The following is a 25,188-nucleotide window of genomic DNA, read 5'->3' on the forward strand; positions in this document are numbered from 1 at the left end:
AATGACAAAAATTATAATTTCGACTCAGAAATCTCATGAAATGCATAATGCTTTATTATCTTTCTTAATCATACCAAATTTTTCCGTGCAGTATTTTTTAAAATTCTCCAATATCCTCTTCATTTGAATGTCTAGTGGTTGTGACATTCTGTACAATCTTTAAAGGGCAGGAAGGAAATAAAAATATATGATCATTGTATATATATATATATATATATATATATATATATATATATATATATATATATAGCATAAATATGAATAGAAGAAAGGAGGAAGAAAAAATGAAGTCAAGAAGGGAATAAAGCGAAAGGCAAAAGGAAAAAATAAATTACAACTGAATGATCAAAGTTGTTCAACGACAAGGTATATACAAAAAATAATTGCTTTCTTCATACAGCTTCCAATTTTAATAAAAATCGGATCGTGGGGTGTAAAAATGTGGACAGAGACGTATGGACACTGACAAAAATTATAATTTGGACTCAGAAATCTCATCATAATCACTATTTTCATACACCTACCAAGCTTAAGCAAACCAAAACTTAGTACACTTATAAGTCTACCTACACCTACACACATACATGCAAATGAAAGAGAAGGGTACGCATGCCATCTAATCACGTGCAGATAAATATCGATAATACATATCACATAGCTTTAACAAAACATATTAATTGACAATAAATACTTCCAATCCATATTTTAGTGACTTACGATTTAATTTAATCTAAATCTACATATAGAAAACTGATAAATTCTTTACGAAACACGAAAAAATATATAAAATGATGGTAAAGGAGTCACCCCACGTCTGGCTGACTGACGAATAATGCAACAACTTGGGACAAACCTTGTACGTCAGTATATCCCGGAGATAGATAGTGGCTTGGAAATAGGATGTTTGTTTCTATTAAGTTAAAATACACAACTCAGTTCAAATAAGATGCTGGATATGTATATAATCTTATTTATTTAATTATTTTTTAAGGTGAGTCCTGGACTGCATGCCACGTTTTAGCTCAAGGGTTCCTCACCCATGCGCTAAGCGGTAATCATTTGCATGTAGCTTAATTTCCTTGGTCGCATTTGAACGTGCACATACATCTACGTTTTCCCATATGTAAGATATACAAGCAAAAGAGTTTCAATCCAGTTTGGAAGAATATCTTCAACTTATTTTATGAGTTTCTGTAATAATGCTTTTACGCAGATTTTGAAAAATTTCTACCCAGAAATGCACGATGCTCGCATTCATTATTATTTGTGTCGTGAGTGATTAGTTTGAATGTTGAAATCTCAATATTAATTATCAGATTGATTTGACCTTTTAAGTTGAACAGCACATAATGGAAAAGGCTGTTATTAAGGATTACTTTTATATGAGAAAATAAAAGCGTCTAGTCCGGGTCCATTACCCACCGATCAACTAGTGATATTACAAATATCACTAGTTGATCGGTGGGTAATTACAAATATATATATATATATATATATATATATATATATATATATATATATATATATATATATGGTTATCCAAGGGTAAAGTGCTATTCCAAATTTTAGAACTTAAGAATGAGTTAGTGGCCTTTTTACAAAATGAATGTGCAGATGTTTTTGTAAAAATGTCTTCCAAGTGATATTTGGTGTACTAAAATGGCATATTTAGTCGATATTTTTAATTACTTAAATAGCGTTAATACAAGTATCCAAGGGGAAAATGAAAATATTTTGACATCCACTGACAAACTGTCAGCTTTTTTTTAGATAAAAGTATCTCTTTGGAAAAATCGCATATCAGAAAAAAATACAGTAGATATGTTTCCTTTGCTCCATAATAAAAATCTCGAGGGAATGATTTCCGTTATAACAGAACATTTAACAATATTGGAAGAAAAGATTTCCAAGTTACTTAAATACACACAATTATGATTGGATACGAAATCCATTTGGCACAGTTAATACATCGAGTTGTGAATTTTCGTGGACAATTAGTTACCTTGTCAACGGATCGTACTCTAAAAATGAAATTCTCTGAAATAACGCTTGAGGATTTTTTTTTATTTTTGTCCAAGCCGAAAACCCAGCTCTCTCCACAAGAGCAATGAAAATTTTGTTACAGTTTTCAACATCATATTTGTGTGAGCTCGGTTTCTCAATATTAACCAATATAAAAACAAAAAAGCGTGAAAGACTTCCTAATATAGACAAAGATGTGAGGGTAGCTATATCACACATTAGACTTGATATTGCTGAAATCTTCAAAAGCCGACAAACTCAAGTATCGCATTAAAATAAGTTCCATTTTTATAAAAGGCAAGTCCATGCATATTTTTATTGTTAGCTTTATGATCCTAATGCTTTTGGTGTTCCCCAAAATTTTCCTATAATCAAAAGTTCCGTGACTTCGAAAAGATTAAGAACCACTCATATATACATACCTACGCGTGATGGGCTGCTAAAATTATACTAAAACAAAACTAGTCCCTAGGTAGGTAGAATTTGGGAAAGCTACTCTAAACACATTAGAAGTAAGGCAGTTTCCATCACTAAGAACGGGCATGTGTAACATCGTCAGAAGTGTGTTTTAAATATTTTTATATGCCCCAACCCTCCCGAACTGAAAATATGAAATTCGCTTGTTAAGGTAATAACACTCGTTTAAACAAATGGCACGATAAAGACATAACGGTGTTAGCTCAGGATAAATCCCACCTTGCGATTTTAAATTAGTCTCCTCTTTTATTTGGATTCGAATCTCGTCTGTGACGCGAACCCTTTTAACTAAGGTGAGGGTTTTTATATGCCACAGAACAGGCAAACTGACCAAAGGATGAATTCTGTTACTTGTCAAGTTTGAAGTTTTAATTCAAAATGATATTTAGTCAAACAGCAGCTCTGGGAAAACAGATAAAGCCAGCAAAACATGTCTGATGGACAATGTTACTATTTGCTACTCACTACTAATCAATGACAGCATTCGGTAGCTATTCTTAGCATTCTTAAGTGTATTTGAATTTTACGTTGAGGAAGGAAAGACTGTGTTGACATGTACGTGAGAATAGATACGTCCTGGGCTATTCTGATGTATGCTATTTACATCAGAATATAATATGTGGATACAATTTGTTTCTCTTTTGGTATATATATATTTTCTGTTTGTCATTACAACATAACGTATTTATAAAAATACAAATGGAGATCTAACAAAAATTACAACTACAGGAAATCTCGATTTGCATAATTAATGAAAAGCTTTCATATGAGAACTCCCGGATTCCCAAGAAGAGAACAACTCGCGCATGATATCGATTTAAATCAGTACCAGGATACCAAATACAAATAAGATCAATCCAAGACGCTTTCGCTGAATCGGTTCCAGTTACTGCCCGTCCAAGCATATCAAACGTAGCTATAGGCTTAATTCAGGTTCTTTTTAGATCTAGTACCTTTTCGTTTCTTTAGCACTAACATAAACTGTCCAAATCTTATTAAAAACCAACGAAGTGCTACTCTTCTAGCCAGCGAGTTTCCAATGCGATTTTTTTAAGAAACTATTTGTACACTACAACCCCAATCTTGTTACTAAAATAGGAAGATAAGTGAAATAAAAGAGGAAAAGAACTTTGTGACTGGAGTTCTATATATATATGTTCCTATATATAAATGTGGTAATACAAGTATCAAAATGGAACCATATACTTCATTTTCCATCCTATTTTTTTTGGTCAGATCATGATTCTCCGAAGACTACACGTACTCGTATACCCGAAACCTGTAAATTAGAATCAATAAATCGATCATGATAGACCAATGGCAACGACAACACCTGCCATTTGCTAGCATAAGTGCTTTTCGTCGGCGGTTGCGCCATTCTTGAATGGTTTGAGGACAGATAGCATCGCAGAGCTAATGACTGAGAGTTGCTATCGCTTGCTCATTACCAATGCTAATGACTGTCATGAGACATCGGCACACGATATTTTAAGGATGTATACCTCTCTATGAATATAAACAAGTTGTAGGGGTGTTGATGTACATACACGCACGTATCCGATGAAGAATCCGTCTTTTATTGGAAACATGTCAATTTTAATTTTGCTTCATCTAAGAAAACTTCGTATGTCACATTGATTATTTTCAAAGAAATTTTACATAATTAATCTGTCCGCCCACTCTCCAACCAAAGGCTGTGGTTTGAATTTGAATCCCATGGTAAGTATAGATGTTTGTGAATATCTTTAGATGAACTTCATCTTGATGTGAGAGTACCACTTAAGATGAAAAAAATTCCATGTTTTGTCTCTAGAGCAGGGTTGGTTTCTGAATTACCTAACCCTTAGCCTACTTTCGGTACTGACGTACAATCGGTTTCTAATCTTTTGCGGATGAGATTCACACACACACACAGTAATAAAGTATGGAGTGAGAAAATAGAAAAATGTTTAATTTCAACCTTATGAAATTATCAAGGATAGCTGAAGAGCGCCTTCTTTTCATAAAGTTCTCAATAACAGGCCAAAGACGTCATCTATTTCTCTTTGGACTTGACCATGAAGACCATGTAGCTTGGGGATCCATCCTCCAACTATTTTGTCTACTTCATATTGACGTTAAAAACGTCTTTACAGAAATTCCAGAAATTTTCGTCACGTAAAACATTACATTGGGGGAACTTATGGCAAGACCTTTTTAACGTCTGTCGCGACGCAAAAATCAACTTCGAAAACTTTTAAATATGCAGCAGGATACTTTATGTATTTGGTACAGAATTTTTTAAAAGATAATTATCAAATAAGTACCAGATAATTTTTTTTAATATAATTTTCATCTATAGATCAGTTTTGGTTCGTTAATGCATGGGTTCACTTTCCATTTCGGTTCCTTTTTCTAGTCATGACAACAAATACACAACGCGTTCGTGCTCGCACTGAACAGACCGTCTGCCTTGCGGGCGATCACTGTTAGGTGGTGTGCGAGTAACGCACGTGCGGTACTCGCACACCACCATAAAATGCTTACGCAAGTCAGAGACAGCCTGCATAAGCATTCTATCCAACCGCTCAAATCAACTTTCTATATTACAGCAGCACCTCCAGGATTCTGTTTTATCGCTGATTGCTCTTTGCGTTCTGAATGAGATTCCGAACGCAATCTCATCTTTCTAACTAAAAGGTCATGGAATAAGTTTATAAAAAGAGATCAACAAAAACGGCTATTTGAATAATGCCGATATGTTTCTACTATTTTCTCAACTTTTGATTTAAGCAAATACTGTACTAATGTACTTGCTCCAAATAATTGTCAAAGAGTATGAGGCTTTCTATGTGTGCAAAACGAAGTTGCAACATAGGATTGTCAAGGTTGGCAATACTGAATCGAATTCATCGGTTTTTAACTGTGGAAAAAGTTTTGCATCACGGAATCAATAATCAGTTACAAAGTGAAATAGTGAAGTCAGCAGGTGTTGCTTTTTTTAGGCCTCTTGTAAATAAGACTTCTACGGTAAGTAAAATTTTATTTTTAAAAATAACATGAGAATTTTTGTTGAATGTATAAAAGAATCGACAATACTGCCGCCACACAACTAAAAACAATACTTGAGATACATTAATAAAAACTTATTTCTTTTCAGAAATATGCACATGGCTCTCTGTGTTTAGCAAATATGCCAATCATTAGATAAACGGATCTGCTTTTAGACACTTTTAGCAAGTACTCTAAGCTATGTGATATATTGATCAGACTGCTGGGTGATATGAAAATACATACGGAAAATGTGCCATGTAGTTACGAGGATTAATTTCCAAGAATAGTGATTATTAACTACATTTATGAGTAATGCTGTGTCATTATACCGAATATTTAGACCAAAAATTCGTGACTTCGTGTTTAGCACGCACTTATTTGACACTTGTCACGTAAAAGGTAAATTTTGCTACTTCTGTAAAGCAATTCAGTTTCGTTTTTAGCGATATCTAATTAAATTGATCCTCGCGTCAATATCTTTTTAAGCTTTTGGGATTGGATTATTGGGGGGAGAATACCCTAGCAAACTTTATTCTTGTGTCTCGGGAATATTTTAATTTCTCCTAATCCCAGTTCAAACTGCTAACTTTTGAATGGTAATATGAAGATTCATTCCCCATTTTGAAAATGTTTATTATAATATAAATATAGTATAACAAGTTCAGCATACCTAATTAAGGCATCCTCATTTAGCAAGACAGTATGGGATTGTTTCTAATTTAACTTCAAATGCGTTTCAATGACTCAACTGATAAAATAACGTAAGAGAATGCATTTTACTGGAAGTAAACTCCAATCATCAATGAGTTGACTGCAACTTTTCCAAGATCTAGATTAAATGGGGATTAGATTTTTTTTTTCGCGTTGCAAAAGAAGATTGAATTTTAAGAGTGACTTTACAGGAATGGATTCATAAGTCCATATCGCTAGTGCTAAATCGAAAGCTCTCACAGAGGGAAATTTATAAAACATCCGGGGTAGGAGGGGATGAGGGAGATTTTCACAATCTCCTGGTTAAATTAAAACAAATGGCGTTTTACCAACACGTTCCCCTACCTTTTATATGAATCTGTTAAGTGTATATGGGAAGTGTATTTAGTCCCTCGGGGTAGCACCTACAGTGCTGTGGAATTCTTTCTGTAGACCAACATGACGAATAATCAATTTTACATTACAACTATTCTTTGTCCAAAAACGAAAAAAACATGTATCGCTATAATTCAGTATTGTGTCCGAATGGTATTCAGTCAAGTTGTATTTGACTGACAGAATACTGTAGAGTGCTGACAGCAGGAAATTAGAAATTTACCTACCTTTCTGTGTCCTGCCATGCCGAATGAATCTACGCACATTGAAGACAATTCGTCTCACTGAGCAAACTATAATCGTGAAAGAACTGTCAGCAGTGGCCTGTTACGAGCGGAGAATAAGACCATGTGACTGTTGTCATGACTACTAGTTAGATAATTAAGGTAGAAATGTTACCTTACTCTGTTGGAAGAGAGCTGTTATTCTATCTACAGGTGTTTGCACAGTAATGCTCCAAAGGCTCGAAAAAATAACTTTGTGTGTGTGTGTGTGTGAGAGAGAGAGAGAGAGAGAGAGAGAGAGAGAGAGAGAGAGAGAGAGAGAGAGAGAGCTTATTGACTATTTTATAAAATACAAAAATAAATCACCCAGTAATGAATAATGAGACTACCAAAACCTTTTCAAGAGGCGCAGATAGAACTGTCAGTGTGAGAACATAATTCTTGGAGAAGGAAAAATTGATCTTCTGTTGTTCTACAAGATAGTCAAGCGGAGGAACGTCTATAGATTACGTAATGCTGTTTGTACTTTATATAACACCTCCTGTCAACGAGGAATATACCGTACACACAAACACAAATCACGCGAGACAGATCTCAGTGGGATTACCCATCAACGTTAAAACGTTTTCTACTAATTTGTTAGATTTAAAATAACAGCTAGATTATGTTGCAAGAAATGTTATACGATTAGAGCCGTTTATTTTAATACTATTTGCAGGTTGCTATATGATAGTCCAAGTTTTTAACTTTATAGCTGGGTCGCTAGGATCCGGTATTGTGAGGAACTGGTCGTTATTATAAGTGAAAAGGGAAAAAAGATTACTCTTTCTTTTTCTTCCCATTCCTCTTAATGTTCTTTTACATCTTTTCTCACAGAATGATCTACATCATTTATCAATCAGTTGTTTGTTCAGCTTGTTCGGTAAGTTAATTTCTCTCCATCTCAGTCTGTGTTGGCTAGATTTTATGTCAGCAAATGTGTATGTTTTGACTGCTGTCTCTATATCTTTCTTCATCTAATCTAATCTATCGTCTCTTCCTTGGGTCTTTCTCTCGATTCCTTGTCTCTCGTTTGTCTTTCAAAGCTCCTTCTAAACGGTCTTCCTCGCATTCTTTTTGTTACGGAAAAAATAAGGGAGTAGCTGTCTGAGTAAAGTACAATGGCGATTTTGAATGTCCGTAGCCGATTGGTAGCTGTGAAGGCAATTAAGAACTCTGAAAGTCTTCTAATAAGGTACTGGTAAAGAGGTGGAATTTTGATATGATAAAAACACCAGTTTCTATAGGTATTTTCGTGGACAATGTTCAGCTGGCTACCATCATTCTTCTAATTTTTTTATAAGACTAAAAACGCTAGCAACTGCTGGTCAACATCCATTGCAGTCCAGCTTCAAGCCTGATGAACTAACTTCTCTTCCTCCTCCAGTCTATCTTTGTTTCTTTGGAACAGCTTTCCTTACTCATTTGTCTTCTCTAAAGAATAAAAATTCTCAAGAAAATGTTCAAGAAGACATATCAACAGATTCATCGCTCAGAAACAACAGAGAAAATCTGCAGTCAATTTTTCAGGTTAGCTGAAAAACAACAGAGGTCTTTGATCTGGGGAATTCTGCTAACGTTACCAAATGCAATAAACAGAATGTCTAAAATATTAAAATGTAAACAATACTCTTCGAAAGATATCGAAATACTATGTTAAAGTAGCCTACATCTCCTTTACCTGTTGAAAAATTAAACGTATTGATGTTTTTTTTTTCATACCCGTATTTTTTTTTGAAATTTTAAGAAAATGCATGAATAAATTTCTAAACGAACTCTACTGTCTATTGGTTATATAACTATTCTTTGAATTACTTTATTATTATTATACTATTCCCTTAAGAGAGTCCCTGTACCGCAATCTAAAGAGCTGTGATTTTTGGTTGTAAAAATTCACAATTCGAATTCAATCTCGGATACGAGATTTGAAAGTACTTTTCCTATAAAATGAGTCAGCTAATCGCACTAAGGTGGTAGTTCCCCGCCTCCCATCCCCCAGGAAACTCGTTTATTTTTTCCCCTCATTCCATAAGACAGATAAACCCTGAACATGCATTTGAAAAATAGCAAACAGCATTAACCACCTTAGCATTAATTCAGTTTCTGTGAAGTCACTGAGTACATACATTTAGTGAATACGAGGTGAGATTAGATGAGAACTCACACTTCGAAGCTGTTCTAATAAATATTAACATAAACACGGCACTTATTACAGCAATGACAAAAGTGAAAAATAACGGTTTACTCCATATACTGCACGACTTACTGTATATTATATACGACTCCATTCCATTCCAGTTCCTTTTGTTATTTGCATACTTTTTAACAGGAATTTGTTGTTTCACAAAAGACGACACATTAAGCAAGAATCGAAAATGAATCTACTGGAGAGAACGAGTATTGAACATTAACTCGGCAGAAAACTGAACAGTTCAAAACAAGCACATTGTATTTTCTTACACTTGACTGGTAGCAGCGACATTAAGAAGGGATATGCTAACGTGTCATGTATTTCACGTTAGCTTGAACTATAAGTCAATTAAATGCGTAGTAATACACAGCTAAACGATCCTATCAAATATTATTTACGCATCTGCACAATTGTAGAAAACAATTAGGAGTGCTTGTTATGATAAAAATAACGAAGTAACACTCTTTTTAGAACCAAAAAAATATCCATATATACTGCTTGGAAAGAAGTTAATGGCCACTCCCCATTGGGGTGCACGTACTATGCAACGAGTTATGCGTTTGTAAAGTAGAGGAATATGATGCTCCCAAGTCAGTGCAACTGTATCCGGGTGAAATGGCTGCGAGAAGGGAACTGGCGGAGTTTGAAGGAGGTGTTGTGACAGAATGCCATGTTGCAGGCCTATCTTTTCGGCAAATTGTTGATTGAAAAATTGGGCCATCCCAGGTCAACAAACACTGATACCATACTGAGATGGAAGTGCGGGGAGTCAACTGCAAGTGCTACCCACAGTGGACGACCCACCACACACACACACACCGAACGTGACCAAAGGGTGCTACGAAGGATAATATATAAAGACCGCCATTCGTCGACTAATACGCTGAATGGGATTTCCGGACATCGACGGGAACACGAATCTGCACTAAACATTCAGAACCCAAGGCTCACAACATGGGTTTCCATGAACCAAAATATGCAAGCCCCACCTTACTCGAACCAAGATGCAGCTTCGTCTTCAGTGTGCAAAGAGCGTATATAGTGGGAAGTGGAAGTCGGAAAGCTGTGTTATGGAGCGATGAATTACGCTACAGCCTCTACAGATCAGATGGTGGACGGGTGTGGCGGATGCACAGTGAATGTCTCTTATCAGAGCGCGTAACCGCAACTGTGAAATTCGGAGGTGGTGGTGTGATGCTAATGTCATGTTTTTCCTGGTTTGGCTTCAGTCCTCTGTTTGTGGTGGCATGTACGTTGAATTCCGAGAGGTATCTGAACATTCTGGACAATGCAATACTTACTACTTTTTGGTGTTTCTACGGGAGTGGCAAATTATCTCTTTTGGCAAGACAATGCAGTGTCATAAGGCTGCTGCTGTAAGTGCTTAGTTTGTGGCCATGAACGTTACCACAGTTGACCGGCCTGCACAGAGCCCTGATCTCAACCCTACTGAACATCTGTGAGATGAACTGGAGCGTCGGGTGAGGTCAAGGGACGTCCACCCCACGAGTCCAGGACCTCATTAATAAAATGCTTACAGGAATAATGGTCCAAAATTTCCATTGATCGCTATGGTACGCTTGTGGAAGGTATGTCCCGTAAGAGTGCTTCAATCAATGCAGCGAAAGGAGGTCCTGCATATAAGATGATCGCCATAACTGTTTGTTCCTCACACTGTGGTGTCCGTTGACTTCTTTCCAAGCAGTGTATCTACAGTGCATATAAAAACAGGTAAAAACGGACCGGATTATAAGGGTGTGTTTGAGTGTGTGCTTTGTTTCTTAAATGATACAATCTTTACAATATTAAATTCAATTTTACAGGAAATAGGCATTCGCGTTTCTAACTTCAAGTGTTGAATTTTTTAATAATACTGTGGATAATACAGGATGTTATATAAGTAGGATCAATGTGATCAATTATTATTTTCATTAAACCCATCTAGTTAGTGTTTTTGGCATTGAATAGACCCTTGTTATTCTGAAGGCGCCATAAATTCTAACGATCAATTGTCTAAGGTTGTAATGTGTATTAATATTTTTTCTCAGCATGACGGCTAACTTGTAGATCCAAACAGTGGGTGTCTGTTTATAACGGTAATAAATAGACGCAACATCAGCATCGTTACTATATCATTTTCTTTATCGGTGTGAAGAAGGCAGCTTACATTGTCATCATTTTCTGATGTGTATTTCTATGGGAAGTGCCGAATATTATGAGAGTACAACACAATCAACATTTCGTGATCACTTTCATAAACAACTTTATTTCAAATTAGTCTGTAATGAGAATGCTCGCATTAAAATGTCTTTACTGTTCTTCGTCATAACATTAGCTCCAACCAAGGATCCAAAGGACCTTTTCGTAGGAGATGCAAAAAGAAGTGGCAATGAACAATGTGATAGGAGATAGCAGTTACTGACTTTTCCATCCACGTAGTAAACTACGTAATATTCTGTCACATCATAATAACAGAATATTACCGATTGTTATTAGGACAGTGGTCCCCACAATATTTTTTTAAATCTTTACCGATGAACATTAAAGGTTCGGTTTCACTTTAAATTCATGTAAGTTTAAGTACAGTATTGCTGATGTCTATATTTGAACTGCTGCACTGATGCAATTCACAGTGCCACCTTCTTTAACGTGCACCGCACATTCACATGAGCACCTCCGTAGCACAATCGTGAGGATGTGGCATTTGTTCTTCGGTTGGAAAGACTTGCGTTCGAATCCCATTTAGGGCGTGTAAAACCTTTATGAGAGCTTTTCCAAGGAAGATGAATTAGTTGTCTCGTGGAAGGTTTTCCCCTCCAGAAAACTGGAGAGTTTCTCTTCCCGAAATAAACAGGCAAATTGGCCTAAAGAGCACAAACAAATAATAGATATTATACGCTGACCTCGCAGCCTAAATTGCTTCATTCGTATTCAATCTATCCCCCACTCCCCCCCCCCCCCCCACACACACAGCAGGCTTTTCGCGCATAGATCATCTATGTGCGAACAAACTAGTTATGAAACAAACTGTTTGTTTCAAAAATATCTTTTCTTACCTCAACACTTGTATATGTTTCTGATGAATTTCTAGGCTTCATTGCTAGTTTGACTCTGTGAGCTGCTTTCATGTCAAATTGTCCTTCTTCTGATGCGTGGTGCTGTTAAACTGAAGGAATCTGAAGAATGAACTTTATTCTTTTGAATGTTCTTTTCATGTAGAACTTTTCTTTTAAGGTAATATAATTCAGAGAATTTCCTTCCATTTTTTTAATGCTATCTGTCAATTTTCTAAAAAAAAAGTAAATGCTTCAATTAAATTCTCACATCAAAAAACAGCGTTAGTAAAAATATTACTTAAGCTAAAAGCGCACTGAAAGAGAACCTCCCAGTCTTTTGAAGCATTTATTGAAAAGTTACTGCCCATGCAATGCCACTAAATGGGCAACGGCACGAAACTCCTGGAAATCTTAATTTATTATTTCAAGTTCCCTTAAAAGGATGAACAGATGGCCACATTTTCTATTGTATTATTATTTTTAGCGCACTTAAAACGAAAAGAAATATAAATGTCAATCCAATAAGCAAAGTCATCCCCTACTATGTTAGTTTATTACAGAAATAGCGGAAAAGAATTAAAAAGATTGTGGAATAAAAATGATTATACCTATCCAGAGAACCTCTACAGTCTACAATAAATACACAGTCTTAAATTTTAAGTATGTACTTCATAAACAGCGAAACTTTTAAGTCACCTTACATGACTTAACAGATTTGTTGCTAGGCAACAAATCCAGCAGCTGTTCTTGAGTGTTTGTGATATATTTGCATATAAGCTATATTTGCATAGATAGCTGGACTCTGAAATCTAAATAAACAATATACTCAACATTTGACATGGCAATGATGCATTTTAAAAGTACTACATTTCAGAATTTCATTTATAAGATTGTTTTATTTTATTAAAATAAAAAAATAAAAATAAAAACTTTAGCGGCTTTCAAAACTTTTGAAGTTTCAAAGGCAAACATTGTTTGGATACTTACCATCATACATAACAGATATTTATTGTCCTTCCCTTCACAGATGAAATAATGTCTTTCTTTTATGAGGAAGGGCTTCAAGAGCAACACTTTCAGGTTATTAACATTAAACATACTAACATACTTATTAACATATTTTCTTGCACATCGTAAAGATCCTCCCTAGCTCAGTCGTATGCTCTTGAATGATGCCTTGAGTTCCAATCTCGTTTAAGACAGAACCTTTATAAGGACTGAATGTGAGTTAACCGATCTCATATGGAGGTAGGACGGTTTTCCTTCCACAAACTCTAATTTTTCAACCCGCAGTGCAAACGAACCAGCCACGGAATACACATAACCGACAGATGTTGCAGAATATGATTAATCACTCTCTCAGAGCCATGGAACTTATCTCCGTAGGTTTCTATGAAGATAACTTACTTGGTTGTGATAGGTCATTGAGACTAACCTGTAAGGGGAAGACGAGATGAAATAACATAATTCATTCTCACGACAACTGAAGCTGTAATTTTATTTTGCGCGTGTATACAGTAAATAATCATAAGTTTTATTATTATTATTATTATTATATATAGATAGATACGATTTTTTAATAGTTTATCATGGATTAGCCAATAAATAAAAATAAAATTTTCACATTTGACGTTCGTTGACGCCGAATGGTCACTCCCGTACCTCACTACGTTTTGGGAATGAAATCTTCTGCTAGAATAAATGGAAAGCTCGCAGATTCCCTTTCCAAGCTCAGTTTGTTAGACAATCACCAACACTCATGCCCATGCTAGAATTCGAAACCGCAGCCTCTTGGCTACAAGCGGATACGCTAACCACTCGGCCAACCAGGTTGGTTGGCAATAATAAAGAAAATTTCAAATTATCATTATTTAACTGACATTTAATAGATGTTATGATTCTCAATAGGTACAAAAGTGGTTTGAACATGTCTGAACCCGTGAATCAAAATGAATACTCTAACATAAATTCCGTCTGTTAACATCCTGCTCAGACGTCTTTGTATCTTGTTCTTAAATTTATTATTGTCACATATGAAAGTTGGAAAAAATTGTTCTTAAATTTATTATTGTCACATATGAAAGTTGGAAAAAGAGCTGACTTGTCTATTATTTGGGTGGCCCGTTAAGCAAGGCAACGTTGTCTCTCGCCAAGACAGGATTACATGTTTTCATTATTTTCCGTGTGAAATACGGGAATAAGATAAACAGTTGGTTCTCATTGTTGCTGCACAATTTGTAAATTTGCTTTGACTCAAGGCCCGGATTTCATGACGCCATTGATTTGGAGAGAACGAAAAGATCTCTTAGCAAGCTATTTCTGTTTAATTGATGTACTGAGATTTTCTGTGAGAAAGAGAAAAAAAAACACAAAAACAAGCGAATTTCATACGCAAACTTAGAAGGTACTATAAGACCAGTAGATCACTCTAGATCTTATGTACCTTCTCCATCACAACCGCAAGATAATGAAACGTGTTGGACGATGAATCATCCGGTGTGGACAGGAAGTCATCGTAATCAGATGAACTTATGAAAATGAAGTACTAAATAAGTATTTTAGGTTTGAAAGTTTTAATTTTTTTTTTTTTACTTTTTTGGAAATATACTAAAATATGGTAATATAGAATTACTCTCGCTCTGGCCAAAAGAGATGTACTAGAAGAATATAGTATACACACAAGATGTCCCGTGTTTAATGTTTTCGTTATAATTAATTGTTTATTGGCAAATGATGAGAACTAATATTATTAACTACAAACATAGGTTAAATGTATTTTAATGAGAATGAAAACTGTTAAAATGATTCGAAAATACGTGTATAATAATATTCTCCATATTTTTTTCCTCGTTAAACTTGGGCTGTTTCTATAAGCAAAACTTTTGGCTTATATATGAAAATAATCTCCGTCTTGATGAAATTTAATAGAATGTGACATTTAGGATCACTTCTAATTTTCTCATTTCATTTGGATCATTTTAATGCCAACCTAAGCGTCAGCTAAAATGCCTCCAACAGTAATTGTAATAATGAATGAAATCGCTGAACAGAAAACAGAAATATTGTCTTTATGATCGTCTCCAATCATTGCCTTATATTCTATACCACCTTAGAATACACGAGATACACATGGATTGATCTTGGTTACAAAAATTATTGTTGACCAGTTTTATAATTTTGAATTTTGTTAAATTTTGCTAATTAAATGGCCTCACTGAAGTGGAGATACAAATTTTATTGGACATATCGAGTGCCAAATATTGTTTAATTCATTTCCACAAGAGCAAACTCATTTGAATTGGATAGATTCGAAACGTTTTCTCAATTACCGGCCTGGTTAGCCGAGCGGACAGCACACTTGCTCTCCACTAAATGAAGTGGTGGTGGGTTCGAATCCCACCCTAGGCATGGATGTTTGTAGAAGTCTGTTGCTAGACAAGGGTGATAGCTTTTTTGGATTTATAGAGCTTGTCTTGAGTATAAAAGAAAAAAGAAATACACGTGCAAATAGTTCGATGGAAGAGAAACTGAGCTAGCTCAATGTGAAATTCTATATCTCAATTTTTATAAAATTAATGTGCAAAATGCTGTTCTTTCATATTTTAACCAACTTGTCCACCTTTAGTATTAAGAATGGTTATCAGCCCAGAATATTATATTTTTCCCAATGGCTGGACTTCAAACATGGTTCTGACCTTCATACACCATTTCTGAACAACTGCATTGACGGTTGAGTTTACTTCCTTCTGCATGTTATTTTTTCTTTTTTTTTTCTTTCTTTAAGATTACACTTGTGTGTGTGATGATCTTATTTCAAACTTCAGTACACTTAATATTTTATATATGATCATCATTATCGCTATAATAAATCAAAAATTCATTCATGCCGTTCTATTGAAATCTTACGTCATATACTACGCTCTTGCTTTTCTCTTTTGTCAGGTCTTCCTGAAATATATATTTTCACGTCAGTCGCTCAGCGCCGTATCATTTCTTCAACGTTCATTATAATTACCGTTACGACCCATCTGTTACTCCGTTCTTTCGCAAATAGTTCGTTGCTATGGAGAGCACTTGTTTGTTACTCAGAAATAGCACCTGCAAAGCTGGATACTGACCTAAAGCGTTTTCACTTAAGAACCTCATTTTTTTCTCCCCAGAACTTTTCAGAAATTACAGAGAAAAGAATAAAAGTCAGAGGGGGGGGGATATACTTAAGCAATACTATTTTTAGGCACTTGTGCATGTTTCCCTCTCGTGATAATTCAGAATGTAGCTATAATTGAATGAACTTCACCTAATAATTGAATCTGAAAGTATAAATATATACAGTCATCCCTCGACTTACGTCCGGGTTCCGTTCCATCCGGCAGGACGTAAATCGATACATTAAATCAACAGATCAACAGAGTTATAGGGGTTAGGGACTTAACCGTAATAAGTATACTGTTATTTTAATTTTCAAACCTTATTATAAAACTGTACTGTGTGTTACTGCCACTATTCCAGTGTCCTTTACTTATTCCTCTTCTTCTTTTCATCATAAATTTGTTCATAGCAAGCAAACGCATCATGTACTTTCGTTTCTACTAATAAGTAGCATTCAACATTGGGGTCCGTGTCTTTAGCAATTTTGAGAACATCGCTAACAGCAAAGAACATTTCTGCAAGACCTTCACTGTAAATTGTTTAACTACCTCTTCCTGTTTCTCTTTTCCCACTTCCTTTTCTTGTTTTTCCTCTTCTGCAACAATTGTTTCTCCAGTTCGACAAATTCTTCGTTGATCAACTCTTCAGGGGAATTTTCTATGAGTTGAGTTATATCGTCATCATTCACTTCGAGATTCAGATTGTTTGCTAGTCAGAAAGTTTGCTTCGTACCATGCCGCAGTAATATTTTTAATAGCATGAAAAATATTGAATGTTTTCCAGAATCGCATGAGAGTCTGGTCATTTCCTTCAGTGGCAGAAATGGCTTGTGAAAAACTTGTTCGTAGATAATAAGCCTTAAACACTGCAAGAACTCCCTGATCCATCGGTTGGATCAATGAAATAGTGTTTGGAGGGAGAAACATGACTTTGAACTTGGTGACCTGGAGCATTATCTAGAATTAATAAAATTTTAAATTCTACATTTTATTTCACAAATAGCTTTTTATTTCACTCGCATAACAGTTGATTAAGGCATCCTCAAACAATTTTTGAGCCATCCGCGACTTCTTATTGCTCCAATAATGAACCGGGAGTATGATTCCTATTCCTAATGTTTTTGAAAATTCGTGGATTCTCACTGAGCCATATCACATATATAGTTTCAGTTTATATTCAGTCACATTACCCGTAACACAATCGTAATACCGGCATTAAGAGCTTTGAAACTAGGTATAGATTTTAGCTTTTTGTGGATGAATGTCCGCTCGGACATTTTTTTCCGAAACAAGGATGTCTCATCCATATTAAATATTTGCTGTGGCAAATAAATTTTTCCACAAACTCCTTGACAGCCTTCTTAGCGCTTGCAGATTCCCATACATTTTCACATTATGCAGCACATAATGTGAAAATGTGGCTGCTTGAATCTCACGAACCAACTGGAAGAAACGTTGAATTCGTAGTCATAATGGGGTTCTGCTTTCTCCTTCAACATGTTGAAGAGACTTAGTGCCTTAGCAATTATGGTCACAGTGCTAAGGGGTATGCTCTTTTGGTTCAGGTCCTCTATCCATGATGCAAATAGCTTTTCCATATCACTGATAGGACCTTGACGTTGCTTTGTCACTATCGTTGAACTTGCAACTTCGTTTCAAGATCAATTGCTCGCCTCTTTTTCACTACTTTTTAATTGGGCGTGTAGGGGCCATGTTGTACAAAATATCGCGAAATATTTAACGATAAATACACAAATAACATATTTTTCAAACACAAAATCAACAGAGGAACTGTTGAAGCCAGGTGCAGACTGCCAAGGGAGGTTACCACTGAATGCGCTGTTGCCACTGCATTGTTGCTAAATAAAAACCTTTTTACTTTATGCTCGCTTGCGTCTTGTTCGAAAATATAGTCGAAAATGTTATTTACTCCATTATAGGATCACGGACGTATCTCCGAAAGGACGTAACTCGAACGGACGTAAGTCGAGGGATGACTGTATATATATTTTTTCTCCGCTGCTGTTCATCTCTCTTCATCCCCTTCTCTGGTGCTTGTGTGTGCACCCGCGATCGTATTATGAGATAATTTACTGGGTGCGCTAAATGCGATGAAAATTTGAAGCAACAGTTCTATAGGTGCCAGCGTAGCCCCATGTAACTTCCGTGATGTGCGGTTCAACATCATTTTCTGGTTGAGAAAACGATATGAAATGCTCCTACTATAGAATAGTGCAAATGTATATAAACATCTTTTGCGACCATACAGGAGAGCAACACGCCCCAAAATCAACTTATGTCAGACATAAGCATGTTCTTAATATAAATTATTCTCGATTCTCACTGAATCCTTAACTCCTGGAAACATTTATATAATAACAATAATAAAATACATCAGCTAACGTCTTTTATTCTCTTATAGGTAGGAGGTGATGCCTTTTAAACCCTATCCAGCTTTTGGGGACTGAGTGGTCAGTTCAATCTCCACTGGTAGCTAATCAGATATAGCTGATCCAATACTATCACTGATTGTAAGTGGCAACCGATGAAGAGACTGGCAACCAAGTGCTGCCCTCAAACCCAGTTGCCCATGCCAGATATCGATTAACTCAGAACCAGGCGAAGAAAGGCTTAGAAAAAGTTCCTCCAGTCGGAGACTAGACTTGAACTTAAGTCAATCTTCAGGTGGCCTAGCACCATTTCCACTAAGCTACACAAACCTATAACAATAATGCAATGAAATTCTTCCCTTTATTCCCAATACTTTTCACCAGTGAATAATGTCAGATATCTTTAGTCTTTCATGTATTCTATATTGTACATTTTAATAGTAACCTCAAGTCAAACCTTCTCGCACCATAACCACCTCTATATATTACTTTATTTCTTTCAACCTTATCCTCAAACATCAATAACTGAACATTTATTGTTTTTTTGCATATGCATGTGCAACTTGCAAATCATACCATTTGTAATCACTGTTCTTCTAACTTGCTGGCATCATGTTTTGTATTAAGCTTTCTCTGCGTAAAATAAAGTTGCTGCAGCATAAGTGGCAGGTTCTGAAGTATTTCTAAAATTAGCTTGGAAAAATAAATATAAATAACAGAATGTTAAATCAGTGGATTGTTGAATTCAACTTCCATAAATGGCTGGTTGGAACAAATACACCGCTCGCAGACTACTTGAGTGGAGCCTGTAAATCTCTCTCAATAAGAGTAACTGTAGAAGCTATCCTTAACTCAAGTTATAAATCAAGCACCTATATCCATTCAATCAGAGGAATACAAATGAATCAAATATTAATGTATTTAAAAAATCCTCTAATGACTTTTCATTCCTCAAAGGAGAATGCAGCACTGTTTCAGTCCTAACTTTTTTTTTTGGAAATTGGTAGGTGGCTGGTCTCCACCTTTCATCAGTGTTGCATTTCAGTGGATTCTTGCAGCATGCTAAGTGGAAGGCAGTGTTCCTAATCACTGACTCTAATATTAACTAGTATTAATTTATATGCATTCATATATGTTCTACAGCTACCATTGCTGAGTTAAAAAACATGGGTTTTCTTTTGGGAGAAGTTTTTAAAACTTATTTTGCTTTGTTTAAGACCAACAAACTTTTGAATTGGCTAAAAACGGGTTTGAAAAAAGTTCCTCTAGATTCTAACTAGAATGGAATTTGTAATAATTTTTCTTCTGAAAACCTAGAATTATGGATGTTACCATGGAGACTAAGCAAACACCCAGTTAGCACATTAGTGTTAACTGAAACACTATTTCAAGTAGCAATAAAAGTAACTGGAAGCATTTCAGGGATTTGATAATCCTTGGTTTCCCTGGGATTTAATTTAATAACTTTTATTATTATTGTGGTTATTTAACGGAGTTTAATTAATGGAGTTTAAAGTATAATAAATAGAGACCTGGCAGCTCAGGTGCAGGGGATGAAGAAATGCATCACCAATTTAGCCTTATGGGTACTAAACAAGCGATCATCATGGATGACTTTAATTACCAAAACACTGATTGGGTAGAAGAAAATCTCATGATAAGAATGAAGAGGAATTTACTGAATTATTGAGAGATAACTTTCTCAAGCAGCGTGTGAAAGAAGGAACTCGAGGTCAAAGAGTGTTGGATTTGTTCATAGCCACTGAAGGGATCTCTGTTAAGCATATGACTATTTTATCACCAGTTAGTGACAGTGATCATGCCATGCTTTCTTGGGAAGAATCTAATTATATTGATGTTCCTATGAGAACAGGTTGCATGCTGAACCACAAAGCTGGAAATTATGATCAACTTAGAAGAATGCCATCGTTGGCCCCATGGTATCAGTTACTGAATGGGGAAAAATGTCAGCTATGCATGAGAATCTTTGAAAAGTGCTTAAATGAGGCAGTATCCATAATGTATCCCTAATGTTCAAAGAATAAGGTTGGGAATGAAATGGATGGGCAACCTTATTAAGCAAGAGATCCACAAGAAGATGATGTAGAAAGAATATCATGAGAATAAAGAGTGACAGGAGTTAATAAACAAAGCATAGGACAGAAAAGTAACGAGTACGTGCAGAAAGTTAAATCAAAGTATAAAAAAAATTGGTTAAGCAGGCTAAAGGCAATCCAAAAGAATTTTATCATTATGCCACAAGCAAAAGAAAAAATGTGGAAGAATAACTTTACTGAATGCAAATGGTACTTGAGTGTCAGAAGTTAATGATATTGTTCAATTAATGAGTGCTCACTTTGCTAAGATATATCAACCTGGTATATGAGACATGATGCACAGTGCTACTATTACATTGGATGAAGAGCTAGATGTGCATGAAAATGAGGTTGAAGAGCTGTTGCACAACCTGGATAAGAATTTGTCATTAGAGATAGATGAAATATCAGCATGTTTAGTAAAGGAATGTTCAACCGAAATGGCTAGGCCTTTCACATGTTTGTATAACTTGAGTCTCAGCCCAGGAATGGAAGGTAGTTCCATTGTACAAGAGTGGTGCAAAAACTGATGTGTCTAACTACTGACCTATCAGTATCTCTGGTGTGGGAGTGAAGATTTTACAGAAGTTGGTAAGAACTTGCATACAGAAATGGCTCAACAAATAAGTCATACTCAGTTGCCAGTCATGAAGTTACTTCACATGCAAATTTTGTTTGCTTACACTTAGATAAAGGATTAAACCAAGAATATAATTTCTTGGCATCTTTAATTTATAGTATAACCAAGTGGAAAAATTTTCAACAAAGATAATAAGATTGAAGGAGATTTTGAAAGAAGAGAATTTGTTGAGGAACCCATGATAACGAGAAGTGCAGTGATTATCAGTAATGGAATAGCTGCCAAAAGGAAAAGCTCCTAGAGCTGACAGTGTGCCAGTGGAATTATTGTGAGCAGCTGGGAATGAAGTAGTGAATATATTGACTGAAATTTGTCAACAGGTTTGAAACAAAATATACTGGCCTACACACTGGAAAACATCAGTATTCATTCCAATTCCAAAAAAAAAAAAAAAAATCAAATCCCAGAGATTGTGAGAATTATAGAACCATTGCTTTAATTTCGCATACAAGTAAAGTTATGCTGAAAGTGATCCGACAAAGGTTGGAGCCGTATTATTATTAATAGAGACCTCCAGGGAGTCAGGAACTCATCGAGGGAGGCCACAAACTACATGCATCAGCTATCATAATTGTGCTTGAATTCACACACACACACACCATCCAATGGCAATCCATTCCAATCGCGCACCGCCCTATGAGAGGAGAGAAAAATCTAGCCCTTACCCCCTTCTTAGAGGCATTCATTGTCAGCTTCCAAGGTTGCATTCTTGCCCTTTCCCCACCTGCCATAAAATGAAAAATTCCGTCAAATGAAATCCTGTATGATCCTTTTAGAAGTTTGTAAGTCTCAATCATATCACCCCTCATTCTCCTGTTTGCTAGTGTCTGCAGACTACAAATTCTCAATCTGTCTTCATAATCAGTATTTCAGAATCCTGATATCATTTTTAAACTATCCTTTGCACTCTCTCCATTGTATCAGACTGACCACGGAAACCAGGAGAACAGACCTGCGCACAATAGTCCATGTGAAGTCTTTTCATGGCCTTGTAAAGAGGCAAAAGGACATCCTTATCTTTACACGTGAAAGTTTGTTTCGGCATTGCAATTATCTTTTGAGTTCTATTTGCAATCTTTGTTACATGGCCCCTAAACGTCAACTTGCTATCTACTAACACTCCAAGATCCCTAGCCTGATCAGGTTATTCAATCTATACAACACTGGATATCTAATCACTCCAAAGTGCATGCTTTTGCATTTACTGACACTGAACTGACATCTATTTTTCCATGCTCACAATTCCAGCCTAGTGAAATCATTCTGCAATTCAGGAATGCTGCATATCAGCAGCATTCCTGATTAATTACCCTATCTATCTCTGCATCATCAGCAAATAGCTGTATGCCGCTTGTCAAATCCTTCCCAATATTATTAATGTATAGATTGAATAACAGTGGACCAAGCACCGATCCTTGTGGTACACCACTAATTATCTTAAATCTTGCAGACTCACAACTCCCGTATACTACTTTTTTGATATCTGTCATTCAGCCATTTCCTTATCCATGCTAATATTCTATAATCTAAACCCATATTCTTCAATTTATGAAACATTCTACTGTGCTGTATTCTGTCAAAAACCTTAGCAGAATCCAAGAGTATCATGGTGTATCCATTCCTCTTGCTAGTTCAATGGTAACATTATTATAGAATATGAGCAAGTTGCTAAAACATGACCTCTCTTAGAAACTAGATATGTGAATAGAGAAATGCAACAAGAACAGGCAGGCTTTAGGAGAGGTAGAGGAAATAAGGACCAAATAGCAAACATGAGATGGATTATGGAAATAATATGAGAATTATAGAAGGAAGTATTCATGTGTTTCACTGATTATAAGAAAGTTTTTGATTGCATGACTCACAATAGACTGTGGATTGTAATGAGATCAATGGGAATACCTGAACATCTAATTCTCTTGATAAGAGAGCTGTATGACAACCAAGATGCTTCACTAAAAACCAGTCTTTGGAGAAGCAATGTTTGAGTGGAAAAAGGGATGCAGCAGGGTTGTATACTGTCACCCTACCTTTTTGATATTTATAGTGAATATATTATGAGAATGGCTGATTTTGACAAAGTTACAACATGATTTAAGATTGGCAGCAGAAAAATAAATAATTTAACATATGCAGATGATACAACCCTCATAGCAGAAACTAAGGAAGACCTGGAGCGGTTGATTCTATTGGTTAAAACGAAGTAACAAAGCTGGGTTTAATGTGAACATTGGCAAAACAAAAGTGATGGCTTTTGGCAATTTAAATGAATTTATAATAGAGGGAGATAAAACAGAAATCATTGAAAGTTATGATTTACTGGGGTCCAGAATCAGAAATGATGGTAAATGTGAAGATGAAATTAAAAGAAGGAAAGTCACAGGAAAAAAAGCAGTGTTAAAGCTGAAAAAATTATGATAGACAGAGGTGTGAGTAAAGTCACGAAAGTTAGAATTGTCAAAGCAATGGTATTTCCAGTAGTGATGTATGGATGCGAATGTTGGATTATTAAGAAGAAAGACAGAAAGTTATTGATTCATTTGAATTATGGGTGTGGAGGAGACTATTAAGAATCTCATAGATGACAAGAATGACTAATAAGAAGATTTTTAGAGAATATAAAGACAGAATGCTCCTTGGAGGCGATGATCGCTAAACAGAACTTGATGCACTTTGGTCATATTATGCAAGCTGACAAATCATTGGAAAAGGCAGTTATGTTGGGGAAGATTGAGAGAATGAGAAAAGGAAGAGGACCACAAAAGAGTTGAATGGACAATATAAAAGAACTTACCAACTTGAACTTACAATTGCTGCTGAAAGAAAGGAAACTGGCTGAGTGGGATAGAAGGCCTATATTCACAGGATCATGAAGAGTCGAAAACGACTGGATGGCACATTACAACAACATTATATTTGATAAAACAACCCTCCATTTTTTGCTTATTTAACAATTTTAATTCTGCATTAAAAGTCAACAAAATGTACATAATTTTTTTTTCTCCTTCTTGGGAGAATGCAAGTTCTCTTTTCTGGATCTGGTATTGATGAGTAATCTGGACTGTGGATATCATCAATATTGGAAAATTACAAAAGGTAGGCACTTTTACTTACAGGTGTTGTTGTGAATTGAACATGTCTGGTAGTTATCAAAAAACAGAAGAATAGTCTGGTCAGGAAGTGCACCATTCTTAGTGGAAGACTCTCAAATGATGAAGCACAAACTTTCTGAATTTGTAATCATATATGGCAACATTTAGATAATTTTGGATTTTTTCTTTTCTAGAAAAATGGGTCAAGTTTCAGCTAAATATCAGTGTGCAATAGAAAATTAAATAAGCTGGATCCACTTATTTCCCTTGAAGATTAATACTATGAAGTTTAAAATTGACACATCCAGTAGACAGTAAATAAACAACTGGATATGTGACACATAATTATAATATTAATTTACTAAGAATAACTTATATTTCATTGGCTGTATCTGTCAACATTGAAATTAATTATAACATATGTTGCAATGCGACATAAATTATGAGGGATACCTGGAATATATGTGCTTGAATAACAGCATATAATATTACCAAATAATACTAAAACTGAATGACAGCTAGAATTGCTAGCCCTCCTGTAATGACCAGGAATCTTAAAGAATCATAATTTTAATCACAGATTTTTTTTCTCTTAGAATAATTTAACATATTAAAAAAAAAATAAGTCAACTATTAATTATGAGTCATTATTTTTATATCCCAAGATCAACTGTTAATAAAGTTGGCACTCAAA

General features: G+C 35.5%; 1 protein-coding gene across 2 annotated transcripts in view; it reads right to left on the reverse strand.

Moving 5' to 3' along the window:
• Positions 1-12,360, reverse strand: part of LOC150101131 (annexin-B12-like) — a 44,328-nt gene extending 31,968 nt beyond the window's left edge. Inside the window, exon 1 of one of the 2 annotated variants that reach the window (XM_090402041.1) lies at positions 12,129-12,360. In XM_090402041.1, the coding sequence (XP_090258167.1) occupies positions 12,129-12,200 (72 nt within the window). In that variant the 5' untranslated portion in view covers positions 12,201-12,360. Of the gene's footprint in view, positions 1-6,845; positions 6,884-12,128 lie in introns of those variants that run through there. The other variant, XM_090402042.1, reaches the window with a different exon arrangement.
• Between the last annotated feature and the right edge of the window lie 12,828 nt (positions 12,361-25,188).

Source organism: Typopeltis vanoorti, chromosome 12, assembly GCF_054136105.1.
Source record: "Typopeltis vanoorti isolate ZY-2024b chromosome 12, IOZ_Tvanoo_1.0, whole genome shotgun sequence".
Classification (NCBI taxonomy): domain Eukaryota; kingdom Metazoa; phylum Arthropoda; class Arachnida; order Uropygi; family Thelyphonidae; genus Typopeltis; species Typopeltis vanoorti.